This window comes from Rattus norvegicus, chromosome 14 (genome assembly GCF_036323735.1).
Source record: "Rattus norvegicus strain BN/NHsdMcwi chromosome 14, GRCr8, whole genome shotgun sequence".
NCBI lineage: Eukaryota > Metazoa > Chordata > Mammalia > Rodentia > Muridae > Rattus > Rattus norvegicus.
This window is the reverse complement of record NC_086032.1, coordinates 21,231,870-21,246,575: the sequence shown is the minus strand read 5'-3', so window position 1 is coordinate 21,246,575 and position 14,706 is coordinate 21,231,870. Positions and strand designations below refer to the sequence as shown.

Sequence of the window (14,706 nt, the reverse complement as noted above, 5' to 3'; positions counted from 1 at the left end):
TGTGGATTTTCATTTGTGGATTTATATAGAGAGGGTATGGTGATGCTGGAAGGTCTAAAATAATTAACTTCTGTTTCCTACCTGTGAACTATCATAGAATAAGGGATAGAAAGATTATAAGGGTTACAGAGTCAAGCTATCTTCTGTGAAGTTGCATTTATGAGAACCATCAGGAAAGTTACATTCATGAAGTATCAAAAACATGGGTGCCTAAACAAGATCTGAATAAGGATGACACCAATATTCATGTCAGTATGAAAAAAAGGTCAATCTCACCCTGGCCCCTACTCTACACAAAAATTATCATAGACACCTAAGGAACACTGAGAGTAGGAGAGAAATAGTCATTTCCAGGAAAGAATATCCAAATTGGAATGTTTTCAAAATAAAAGAATAATGATGATGGACATATGTATTTGCTTAACTCCAGTAAGTTTTCACTATTGGAATTTTCCTAATATATATTTATATATTTGTGTGTATGTGTCTGTCTGTCTGTCTGTTTCTCTCTCTCTTTCTCTCTCTCTCTCTCTCTCTCTCTCTCTGTGTGTGTGTGTGTGTACTTAGAGAGTTTGGATAAGCAATTTTTTCTTTTTTACTTTGGAGATGCATGTCAGCTATAGAATTCATCTTGAAACAAGAGACAAAGGGAAAATATTCAAATATTGGAAGGGTACTAAGACTCTTTCAATTAAATCTTTATTTATATATTTTTCTACACAGGCAAATTGTTTTACATTGAATAGTTTGAAAATTAAAATAAATGATGGGATTCTTTGGTCACATATCAGAAGCCTCAGAATTATATGTCTTTTTACATGGTACAAAATTACAAAGAAGCTATGCTTCTGTAAAGTTATTAATGAGTTTTTAGAAGGTGGTTCATAACTTAAAATGATGAACAAATTTCATTCATGTGATGCATTATCATTGAGCTCTACTCATTCTTTGTTTTCTTTTCCTTCTTTACAAAGAATCGATAAACAAATAAAAAGCACTTTAGAGCAAGGACTACAGTGACTGCCACACAGGTGAGCAGGAATCCAATCACATCCAGAGAGTGGTACTGGTACCAGGGAAGGTTATGTCCAAGTGATCTCAGGTGCTTGGCCCCTTTGTGGCGCATGACAAACTCAATCCAGAAGACAGCTCTGTCCAGTGGCTTCGTAGGCTGGTCATGGTGAATGGTTGACAACCACATAGCATTCTTTTTATAACTGTATGAGATAAAATGGCTATTATAAAAATCACAGAATGAATCAAGAACACAGTTATAAATTTTTGTGTAGGTAGTAAAGATGATTATACAAACTTAGAACAAAAATAAATTATGTTTTATATTCATGCCTAAAAAGATGTTAGTAAGAATATCTAAACTTCTTGAGAAAACAGGATGGAAGCATATAAAGCCAAAAGTTGGAAAAGGTCAAATATTTTAAATTACAGTTTATAGACAGTTAAATCATAAATTCAGAAATTATCAAGATGAGATATTTTTATTTGAGTATATGAAACTTCAGTTATCTAGTGTCAGATTATGGTCCAAGAATAGAATCTTGTGATGAGATTTCCGAGCATTTGTGAGAAAACTCCATGAAAACAAGAGTCTTGTACCCTCAGTTTCTTTAAAAACATAGAAGTGTTCATGGATTATGCTTTTGTGCCCCTTTCAGGTGTAGCAGATAGGCATGAATTTACCTCAGATTGTTTGTTACAATCGGCTATTTTTATTTATTCATATACCTGTATGGAAAAATCATCTTTCACTGTGCATGGTTTACCCGTCATGTACAGCTTACTCTTGTGATTATTATCATTGATAATCTTCATTTTTTGGTTAGCATTGTCATTTTAGAAGTAAAAGTGGTTCTGCACCTCTACCTGACTCCTTGCTCCCTGCCCTCAGGACCCTACACCATGCCTGTCTCACAGGAGGTCTGCCCTAACCTGGGATACAGGTGAGATCCCCATGCCAATACCCACGCCAGAAGGATCCCCCACCCACAGAGTCCTGCAGATGTGTGATCTACCATGCTCTGCCAGAGTCCTACCCACTTTCTGGTGTATGTCTCCACCTGAACCCATGGCAAATTAGCCTGCCTGCATCCCCATGGGAAGCCACAACCTACCTATCTCTCAGGAGGTCTGGCTTTGGGGGGGTTAAAATTTACATTTCAAATATTATCCCCTTTCCCAGTTTCCTGTCTATAACCCCCCTATCCCATCCTTACTCCCCCTTCTTTTATGAGGGTGTTTCCCCACCCAACCACTCACCCCTTCCTGTCTCCCCACCGTGATATTCCTCTACATTGGGGGAGGGGTCCAGCCTTGGCAGGTTCAAGGGCTTCTCTTCCTGTTGGTGCCAAACTCTGCTACATATGCTGCTGGAGCCATGGGTCTGTCCATGTGTACTCTTTGGATGCTTTGCCAGAGAATGACAAATACAGAGGCGAATGCTCTCAGCTTACCACTGAACTGAGAATGGGGTCCCCATTGGAGGTGTTAGAGAAAGGATTGAAGGAGCTAAAACAGGTCTATCCTAAACAGGAAGAAAGATGAATATGCCACCACTCAGACCCCAAAGCCTGCCTGTCTCCCAGGACTTCTGAGCTAACCAGGAACACAGGGAGACAGGAGGCCTGCTCTAACCAAGAACATAGGAGGCCTGTCCTAACAAGCAACAGCACTGCCTGACTCCCAGAATGCCTGCTCTGACCCAGGTCACAGAGATCTACATGCTTCCAAGGATGCCTGCTCCAATCAAAACACTCAGGTCTATTAACATCAAAGATAAACATGGTAAAATGCAAGGACAAGAATATAAGCAACATAAGCCAATGTAGTTTGTCATCATCAGGACCCAGTTCTCCTACAAGTGCAAACCCTGGCTACCCTACGACACCTGAAGAGCAAGATTCTGACAGAAAATCCCATCTCATGAAGATGTTAGAGTCCTTTAAGGAGGATCAAAAGAATTCCCTTAGAGAAATACAGAAAAACATAAAAAGGTAGAAGCCCTTAAAAAGGAAACAAAAAAATCCCTTAAAGAAATACAGGAAAATAAAATCAAACAAGTAAAGAATTTTAACAAAATGCTTCTGGATCTTAGAAAGAAAATAGAAAAAATAAAGAAATAACAAATAGAGGCAACCCTGGAGATAGAAAACCTATGAAAGAGATTAGGAGCTACAGATATAAGTATGACCAACAGAATACAACTGATAGAGGAGAGAATCTCAGGCATAGAAGATACTATAGAAGATATTGACCCATCAGTTAAAGAAAATACAAAATGAAAAAGTTCCTAGCCAAAACATCCAGGAAATTTGGGACACAATGAAAAGATGAAACCTAAGAATAATAGGAATAGAAGAGGATGAAGATTACCAGTTCAAATGGCCAGAAACATTATCAACAAAATCATAGAAGAAAACTTTCCTAAAGTAAAGAAAAGGATGACCATCCACATGCAAGAAGCCTACAGAATACCAAATAGATTGAACCAGAAAGGGAATTCCTCCTGCCACATAACAGTCAAAACATTATATGTAAAGAACAAAGAAAAAATATTAAAAGCTGTAACATAGGAAAAAAGCCAAACAACATATTAAGGCAGACCTATCAGAATTATATCAGACTGCTCAAGGGAGATGGCTAAAAGCAAGAAGATCCTGGAAAGATACCATAGACCCCTAGAAACCACAGATGTCAGCCCAGAAAATGATACCTGGCAAAATCCTCAATCACCATTGATGTAGAAACCCAGATATTCATGGCAAAACCAAATTCAAACAATATCTTTTTACTAATACAACCCCACACAAGATACTAGAAGTGAAACTCCAGTACGAGGAAGGTAAATATATCCAAGAAAACATTAAGATATTAATCATCTCACAACAAATACAAGAGAAGAAATTAGTGCACAAATAGCACATCCAACCAAAAATATCAAGAACTAACAGTTACTCATCTTTAATATATCTCTAAACCAATGGACTCAATTTCCCAACACAAAAATACAGGCTAACAAATATACAGACAAGATCCATAATTTTGATCCATACAAGAAACAAACCTCACCAACAAAGATAGGCATTTCCTCAGAATAAAATGCTGGAAACAAAATTTCCAAGCAAATGTTCCCAAGTAACAATCTGGAGTAGCCATTCTAATATACAATGAAAGTAATCAAAGGAGATGGGGAGGCACACTTCATACTCATCAAAGGAAAATTCCACCAAGATAAAGTCTCTGCTCTGAACATCTATGCCCCAAATGCAAAGACATCCACATTCACATAAGAAACTTTACCAAAGTTCAAAACACACATTGAGCAAAAATAGTAGGAAATCTCAACACCCAACTCTTACCAACAGATCCAGTCATTGAAACACAAACTAGAAAGAGACACAGTGCAATTAACAGAAGTTATGAACTAAATGGATTTAACAGATACTTACAAAGCATTCATCCCAAAGCAAAAGAATATGCCTTTTTCTAAGTACCTCATAGAACCTACTCCAAAATTGATCATGGAATCAGACACAAAACAAACCTCAGTAGTTACAAGAAGATTGAAATAATCCCATGCATTCAAACAGATCACCATGGGCTTAGGCTGAACGTCAATAACAACAAAATCAACAGAAAGCCCAAATACTCATGGTATCCAAACAGCTCTCTGCTCAATGACAACTTGGTCAGGGAAAAAATAGAGAAAGAAATAAAAAACTTTATGAAATTCAATGTAAATGAAGACACATCTTACTCAAATTTATGGAACATAATGCAAACATTGCTAAAATGAAAATTCACAGCAGTAAGTGCCTTTATAAAGAAATTAGAGAAATCTTATCCTAGTAATTAAACAAAACACCTGAAATTTCTAGAACAAAAAGAAACAAACAAGAGGACTAGAGGGAAGGACATAGCCAAATTTGGAGCTGAAATCAATCAATTAGAAACACAGAGAATAATACAAAGAATCAACAAAACCAAGAGCTGGTTCTTTGAGAAAATAAACAAGATAGATAAATCTTTAGCCAAACTAAGGGACACGGAGTCAGAATCCAAATTTACAAAATCAGAAATGAAAAGGGAGACATATCAATAGAACCTGAAGAGATTTAAAAAAAACTTTAGATCCTTTTACAAAATTGGAAAACATATATTAAATAGATGATTTTTCTAGACAGATACCAGGTACCAGAGTTAAAACAAGATCAGATAAACCATCTAAACCATCTCATAGCATCTAAGGTGCTACTTAGTAGAGGGAAGGAAATAATCACAGGAGGCAAAGGGAGGGAGGGACCTGTATTGAAGAGGGGAGGGGTATGAAGCAAGACAGAAAAGAAACCCAAAGGGCCAAGTAAATGAATGGAAATATACAGCTGTGGGGGATGGGGGTTGGAGCGAACCTCTAGAAAGTCCCTGAGACCTAGGATTTGAAAAGCACCAAGTATTCAGTGAGAATGACTTAGCCAAAATGCTGAACAATGATGAGGCAGAACCTGAAGATTCCACCTCCAGTAGGTAGACAGGACCCTTAATGGACAAATGGAGTCACCAATCAACCTTCCACATTTTTGACCCAGAATTGTTCCTGTCTAAAAAGTTACAGGGACAAAATTGGAGCAGAGACTGAAGGAATGACCATCCAGTTACTAGCCCAACTTGGTATCCATTCCATGACAGAAACCAAACCCTAACACTATTAAAGAAGCTATGTTGTGCTTGCAGATAGGAGCCTCTGTGGCCATGCTCCAAGATGGTCTATCAGCTGCTGACTGAGAATGGGGACCCCTAAGGAAAAGTTAGATGAAAGATTGAAGGAGCTTAAAGAGATGGCAACAGCAGTATCAACTAACTTGGACCCCTCGGAACTTACAGAGACTAAGCCTCCAACAAAAGAGCATACATTGGCTGGTATGTAACTGCTGGCACATGTGTAGTAGAGGACTGCCTCATTTGGCTTTAGTGGGAACAGATGGGCCTAATCCTGTAGAGACCTGATACTTCAGGGGAGGAGCATGTCAGGGTAAGGGTGCATGGAGGGGGTGGGCTGGTGAGTGGGTAATGAAGCATCCTCTCAGAGGCAAAGGGGAAGGGAAATGGGTTTACAAACTATGTGGAGACTAGGTGGTGAGACAACATTAGGAATGTGAATAAAATAATTAAAAAATAAAAATAAAATGCCAATTAAAAGAAAAAGAAGTTAGAATAGTCAACATTTCACACTGAAGATGGAGGTGCATTTGATTCTATTGTTGGAAAGATTATTGATGAGAACAAAGAGAAATGTGAATCAGAGACATGGGTTATGGCCCTAAATATCAATTTATGTTGTGCACAAGTAATAATTACAATGGTGATAACTTACCCTCCTACTGTTTATAAAGTACAAAATTACATATTTCTTCTCATTAAATCATCCTCATTTCTTAGTATACATATTTTATAGTTATTTACATTTAAGATTAAATGTATCTGATGGAGGAATGGAATGAAAGGAGGCTTCTTAGTGATGGGGAAGGAGGTAAATACAGAAAAAGGTGTGAAGATGGCAAAGGCAGATGGCAGAATTCAAGGGATCTGATTAGGGAAATGGAAAGAGGGGAAGAGAGAGGGGAATGAGAGGAGGGAAATGGAGAAAATAACAAGAAGGATGTTGATAAAGCCCAAAGAATGATGCTATTGACTATTCCAATCATGTATAAAAATGATCATGGACTTCCAGTTTCTAACTGGCGCCTGTACCTTGCTGATCCTGGTCCACAGCTCCCTGTTCCCAAACCCCATGGGAGAGAGAGCAGAGTGCCCAGAACTGCAGCAATCCTGAGATTGCAGGGCAGCAAAAATTGTCACTTCTGCCCACCCTTGTCCACATCCTTGGCCCAAGAAGAAATTGTATAGGGTTTCTGGGCACAGGAAGATTGCTGCAGTAAAGCTGCAGGAGCCCTGTGGACCAGAGTGCTCCCAGATCTGAAAGGACCTGGTCAAACAGCTCCCTGCACCCAAATCCCCTGGGAGGAAGATCTGGACTTTTATAGGGGTAGACACGCCTGGGAAACAAGAGGAGACTACTCTCTGTTCACATTTCTGACTCTAAAGGAAAACACCTAGCACCGTCTGGAACCCCTGTGCACAGGGACCCAGTAGAAGGAGGCGCAGGCCCTTCTGGTTCCCACCCACAGGGACAGCTGAAAGGCAGTGGACAGGAACGACATCAGGTCTGAGAGAAGAACACTCTGTTCCCATAACTGGCTGAAAGAAAATAGGAAAACAGGTCTACAGCACTCCTGACACACAGGCCTATAGGAAGGTCAAGCCACTGTCAGAAATAGTAAAACAAGTAACTTCAGAGACAACTAGATGTCGAGAGGCAAGTGCCGGCACCAAAGCAACAGAAACCAAGACTACATGGCATCATCAGAGCCCAGTTCTCCCACCAAAGGAAACATTGAATATTCAAACACACCAGAAAAGCAAGATCTAAATTTAAAATCACATTTGATCATGATGGTGGAGGACTTTAAGAAAGACATAAAGAACTCCTTGAGAGAAATGCAGGAAAACACAAGTAAACAAGTGGAAGGCCTTAGAGAAGAAACAGAAAAATCCCTGAAAGAATTACAGGAAAACACAATCAAACAGGTAAAGGAATTGAAAATTGAAATAGTAACAATGAAGAAAGCACAAAGATAGACAGCCCTGGATATAGAAAACCAAAGGAAGAGACAAGATGTTGTAGATACAAGCAACACCAACAGAATACAAGAGATAGAAGAGAGAATCTTAGAAGCAGAATATTCCATAGACATCATCGACAAAACTATCAAAGATAATGTAAAATGGAAAAAAGTACTGGCCCAAAACATACAGGAAATCCAGGACTCAATGAGAAGATCAAACCTAAGGATAATAGGTATAGAAGAGTCTGAAGACTACCAACTCAAAGGACCAGTAAATATCTTCAACAAAATCATAGAAGAAAATTTCCCTAATCTAAAGAAAGAGATACCCATAAACATACAAGAAGCCTACAGAACTCCAAATAGATTGGACCAGAAAAGAAACTCTTCCTATCACATAATAGTCAAAACACCAAGTGCACAAAACAAGGAAAGAATATTAAAAGCAGTAAGGGAAAATGGTCAAGTAACATAAAAAGGCAGACCTATCAGAATTACACCAGACTTCTCCCTAGAGACTATGAAAGCCAGAAATTCCTGGACAGATGTCATACAGACCCTAAGATAACACAAATGCCAGCCCAGATTACTGTATCCTGCAAAACTCTCAATTAACATAGATGGAGAAACCAAGATATTCCATGACAAAACCAAATTTATAAAATATCATTCTACAAATCCAACCCTACAAACGATAATAAATGGTAAAGCCAACACAAGGAAGCAAGCTACAGCCTAGAACAAGCAAGAAACTAATCATTTAGCAACAAAACAAAGAGAAGAGAAGCACACAAACATAATCTCACCCCCAAATACAAAGATAACAGGAAGCAACAATCACTGTTCCTTAATATCTCTCAACACCAATGGACTCAATTACCCAATAAAAAGACACAGATTAAGAAACGAGATCATAATGCAGACCCAACATTTTGCAGAAAATACACCTCGGAGACAAAGACAGACACTAACTCAGAGTAAAAGGCTGGGAAACAACTTTCCAAGCAAATGGTCTGAAGAAGCAAGCTGGAGTAGCCATTCTAATATCAAATAAAATCTATTTTCAACCAAAAGCCATCAAAAAAGATAAAGAAGGACACTTCATATTCATCAAAGGAAAAATCCACCAAGATGAACTCTCAATCCTAAATATCTATGCTCCAAATACAAGAGCACCTACATACATAAAAGAAACCTTACTAAAGCTCAAAACACACATTACACCTCACACAGTAATAGTAGGAGATTTCAACATCCCATTCTCATCAATGGACAGATTATGGAAACAGAAATTAAACAGAGACACAGACAGATTGACAGAAGTTATGAACCAAATGGACTTAACAGATATTTATAGAACATTCTATCCTAAAGCAAAAGGATATATCTTCTTCTCACGACCTCATGGTACTTTCTCCAAAACTGACTATATAATTGGGAACAAAAGAGGCCTCAACAGATACAGAATGATAGAAATAATCTCACGCATCCTATCAGACCACCACGAGCTAAAGCTGGTTTTCAAAAACGATAAGGAAAGAACGCCCACATATACATGGAAGTTGAATAATGCTCTACTCAATGATAACCTGGTCAAGGAAGAAATAAAGAAATAATTTAAAAACTTCTTAGAATTTAATGAAAATGAAGGTACAACATACTCAAAATTATGGGACACAATGAAAGTGTGCTAAGAGGAAAACTCATAGCCCTCACTGCCTGCAGAAAGAAATAGGAGAGAGCATATTTCAGCAGCTTGACAGCACACCTAAAAGCTCTAGAACTAAAAGAAGCAAATACACCCAGGAGGAGTAGAAGGCATGAAATAATCAAACTCAGAGCTGAAATTAACCAAGTAGAAACAAAAAAGTACTATACGAAGAATCGACAGGACTAAAACTGGCTCTTTGAGAAAATCAACAAGACAGATAAACCCTCAGCCAGACTAACCAGAGGACACAGAGAGTGTGTCCAAATTAACAAAATCAGAAATGAAAAGGGAGACATAACTACAGAATCAGAGGAAATTCAAAAAATCATCAGATCCTACTACAAAAATCTATATTCAGCAAAACTTGAAAATCTGCAGGAAATGGACAATTTCCTAGACAGATACCAGGTTCCAAAGTTAAATATGGAAAAGATAAACCATTTAAACAACCCCATAACTCCTAGCGAAATAGAAGCACTCATTAAAGGTCTCTGAACTAAAAAGAGCCCAGGTCCAGATGGGTTCAGTGCAGAATTCTACCAGACCTTTAGAGAAGACTTCATACCAATAGTATCCAAACTATTCCACAAATTTGAAATAGATGGAGCGCTACCGAATTCCTTCTATGAAACCACAATTACTTTTCTTCCTAAACCACACAAAGACCCAACAAAGAAAGAGAACTAAAGACCAATTTCCCTTATGAATATCAACGCAAGAATTCTTTTGTATTGAAAATACTCAATACAATTCTTGCAAACAGAATCCAAGAACACATCAAAACAATCATCCACCATGATCAAGTAGGCTTCATCCCAGGCATGCAGGGATGGTTTAATATACAGAAAACCATCAACGTCATCCATTATATAAACAAACTGAAAGAACAAAACCACAGGATCATTTCATTAGATGCTGAGAGAGTATTTGACAAAATTCAACACCACTTCATGATAAAAGTTCTGGAAACAACAGGAATTAAAAGCCAATACCTAAACATAGTTAATGCCATATACAGCAAACCAGTTGTTAACATTAAACTAAATGGAGCAAAACTTGAAGCAATCCCACTAAAATCAGGGACTAGACAATGCTACCCACTCTCTCCCTACTTATTCAACATAGTTCTCGAAGTCCTAGCCAGAGCAATCAGACAGCAAAAGTAGATCAAAGGGATACAGATTGGAAATGAAGAGGTACAAATATCACTATTTGCAGATATATGACTGTATATTTAAGTCACCCCAAATTTTCCACCAGAGAACTATTAAACCTGATAAACACCTTCAGCAAAGTGATGGGGTATAAAATTATCTCAAATAAATCAGTAGCCTTCCTCTACACAAAAGAGAAACAAGCAGAGAAAGAAATTAGGGAAATGACACCCTTCATAATAGTCCCAAATAATACCTCGATGTGACTTTAACCAACCAAGTAAAAGATCTGTATGATAAGAACTGCAATGGAAGGAGAAGCCCTGGGTCCTGCTAAGACTGAACCCCCAGTGAACTAGACTGGTGGGGGGAGGGCGGCAATGGGGGGAGGGTTGGGAGGGGAACACCCATAAGGAAGGGGAGGGGGGAGGGGGATGTTTACCCGGATACCGGGAAAGGGAATAATACTCGAAATGTATATAAGAAATACTCAAGTTAATAAAAAAAAAAAAAAGAACTGCAAGTCGCTGAAGAAAGAAATTGAAGAAGATCTCAGAAGATGGAAAGATCTCCCATGCTCATGTTTTGGCAGATTAATAGAGTAAAAATGGTCATTTTATCAAAAGCGATCTACTGATTCAATGCAATCTCCATCAAAATTCCAATCTAATTCTTCATAGAGTTAGACAGAACAATTTGCAAATTTATCTGGAATAACAAAAAACCCAGGATAGCTAAAACTATCCTTGGCCATAATAGGACTTTCAGGCTAATCACTATCCCTGAACTCAAGCAGTATTACAGAGCAATAGTGATAAAAAACTGTGTGGTATTGGTACCAAGACAGACAGATAGACCAGTGGAATAGAAATAAAGACCCAGAAATGAACCCACACACCTATGGTTACTTGATTTTTGACAAAGGAACCAAAATCTTCAAATGCAAAACAGATAGGATTTTCAGCAAATGGTGCTGGTTCAACTGGAGGCCAGAAGGTATACGAATGCAGATTGATCTATTCTTATCACCCTGTAAAAAGCTTAAGTCCAAGTATATCAAGGACCTCCACATCAAGCCAGATATTCTCAAAATTATGGAAGAAAAAGTGGGGAAGAATCTCGAACACATGGGCACTGGAGAAAATTTCCTAACAAAACACCAATGGCTTATGCGCTAAGATCAAGAATCGACAAATGGGATCTCATAAAATTGCAAAGCTTCTGTAAGGCAAAGGACACTGTCATTAGGACAAAACGACAACCAACAGATTGGGAAAGGATATATACCAATCCTACAACTGATAGAGGGCTTATATCCAATATATACAAAGAATTCACAAAGTTAGACTGCAGGAAGACAACCCTATTTAAAAAATGGGGTTCAGAGCTAAACAAAGTATTCGCAGCTGAGGAAGTTCCAATGACTGAGAAGCACCTAAAGAAATGTTCAATATCTTTAGTCATAAGGGAAATGCAAATCAAAACCACACTGAGTTTCCACCTAACAATAGTCAGAATAGCTAAGGTCAAAAACTTCGGTGACAGCAAATACTCTCGAGATTGTGGAGAAAGAGGAACACTACTCCATTTTTTGTGGGATTGCAGACTGGTACAACCATTCTGGAAATCAGTCTGGAGGTTGTGCAGAAAATTGGACATTGCACTACTTGAGGACCAAGCTTTACCTACTTCTCTTGGGCATATACCCAAAAGATGCTCCAACATACAACAAAGACACATGCTCCACCATGTTCATAGAAGCCTTATTTATAATAGTCAGAAGCTGGAAAGAACCCAGATTCCCTTCAACAGAGGTATGGATACAGAAAATATGGTACATCTACACAATGGAATACTACTCAGATATCAAAAACAATATCTTTATGAAATTCATAGGCAAATGAATGGAACTGGAAAATATCATCCTGAGTGAGGTAACCCAATCACAGAAAAACATGCATGGCATGCACTCAATAAGTGGATATTATCCCAAATGCTCAAATTATCCTAGACGCATAGAACACATGAAACTCAAGAAGGATGACCAAAATGCAAATGCTTCACTCCTTCTTTAAAAGGGGAACAAGAATACCATTAGGAGGGTATAGGGAGGCAGTTTTTAGAACACTGACTGAAGGAACAGCCATTCAGAGCCTGCCCCACATGTGGCCCATACATATACAGCCACCAAACTAGATAAGATGGATGAAGCAAAGAGGTGCAGGCTGACAGGAACCGGGTGTATATCTCTCCTGAGAGACATAGCCAGAATATAGCAAATACATAGGCAAATGCCAGCAGCAAACCACTGAACTGAGAATGGGACCCCCGTTGAAGGAATCAGAGAGAGGACTGAAAGAGCTGAAGGGGCTTGAAACCCCATACAAACAACAATGTCAACCAACCAGAGCTTCCAGGGACTAAGCCACTACATAACATACATGGATTGACCCTAGGCTCCAAATTCATAGGTAGCAATGAATAGCCTAGTAAGGGCACCAGTGGAAGGTGAAGCCCTTGGCCCTGCCATGACTGGACCTCCAGTGAAGGGGAATGTTTGGGGGAGGGTGGTAATGTGAGGGAGGATGAGGAGGGGAATCCCCACATAGAAAGGTTGGCAGAGGGGTTAGTTTAGGGGATGTTGGCTAGGAAACCAGGAAAGGGAAAAACATTTGAAATGTAAATAAAAAATACCCAATTTAATGAAGTTATAAAAAAAGTGTAAAAAACAAAACAAAAGAAACAAAAAAAAACCAAAACAAAACAAAAAAATGTGGATATACTCATTTGCTTTACTCTAATAGGCTTTCGCTTTTATCCTAAAATATTGGGTTACATAGTTGCACACCCAACCATACACTTAATGTTTATGTTCATATCTGTTGTATTTTGATGATAAAAGTTATATATGCCATAAAAGTTGCATATCTCTTTTATAACATTCAGCTTTCTCCATTATTATGTATTTCTATGGCTTCTCTGTGTAACCGATGTGAAGCCACAATTAATATTTCATTTGTTTTTACTCATTGTCTATTTACATTTTGTATAATCTTTAAAACTCTGATCGATTTTTTTTACTAAAAAAATTGAAAAGAAAACTCGGCCAGATTTGATGGCACATGCCTCTTTGTCCAGCAGTGTGTAGGATGAAGCAGAAGGCTTTGATATTTAAATGGAGCTATTTACATAGCAAAGAAATATAAAGGATAACATGGAATTTAAAAAATAACTAAAGGAGAGATTAACGGATAAACAGAATCATGCCCTAATTTGTCTCTGCTTCTCCCATTATTTTTACATTCAGGATAATCGTTGCTCATTTGTCCCTCAGGAAGAAGGTCAATAAATAAACAACTAACCAAGTAAATAAATAAATGAACAAACAAAGAAACAAACGACTCACACTTTCAAAGGCTATACTCACAAAGGATTGTTTATGACTTCCTCCAGTGCATTGAGCATATCTGACTTTGACATTGTCCTGAAATTTACTTCCACAGCTGCTCCTTTGGCCACCATGTGGGCAATGTTATCATGTTGCTCTCCAAATAGGGGAATGCCAATCATAGGGATTCCATGATGGATCGCCTCATAGATGCCATTGGCTCCACCATGCGTTACAAAGGCTTTGGTTTTTGGATGACCTAGAAGAAGATGAATTCACACTAATATTAATGAGCAGTCTTAGAAACGAAAAGAGAAATGTATACTATGAGGAACTGAAATGATATTTGCCTCATGAAGATTGTTATACTCATAACTTCACAGAAATGACTTTCTGTCTTCGAGCAAGACAGAGCTAAATTTACAGAGTACTATATTTGCAAATTCACATGTGACTTGACACTTGAACTATGAAATACACATTTCTAGTGAAGCACAGGAAGTACATAGTAGATAAGAAAAAATGAGTGTTTAAAAAGATGAAATGTCTATGTATTTGCCGTATTCACACAGCCAGAATACGGTATATATATAGGCGAATGCCAGCAGCAAACCACTGAACCCCCGTTAAAGGAATCAGAGAAAGGACTGAAAAAGCTGAAGGGGTTGAGACCGCATATGAACAACAATGCCTACCAATCAGAGCTTCTAGGGACTAAGCCACTACCCAAAGACTGACCCTGGGTTCCAACTGCAT

The 14,706-nt window shown here is 38.2% G+C and overlaps 1 protein-coding gene across 1 annotated transcript in view; it reads right to left on the bottom strand.

The window, feature by feature from the left end:
* Window positions 1-682: 682 nt before the first annotated feature.
* Ugt2b35 (UDP glucuronosyltransferase 2 family, polypeptide B35) overlaps window positions 683-14,706 on the bottom strand; it is a 37,505-nt gene continuing 23,481 nt past the window's right edge. The window contains exons 5-6 of the mRNA NM_001004271.1: window positions 13,990-14,209; window positions 683-1,217 (exon numbers count right to left, since the gene is read on the bottom strand). Coding sequence (NP_001004271.1) covers window positions 938-1,217; window positions 13,990-14,209 — 500 coding nt within the window. The 3' untranslated portion in view covers window positions 683-937. The remainder of the gene's footprint in view (window positions 1,218-13,989; window positions 14,210-14,706) is intronic.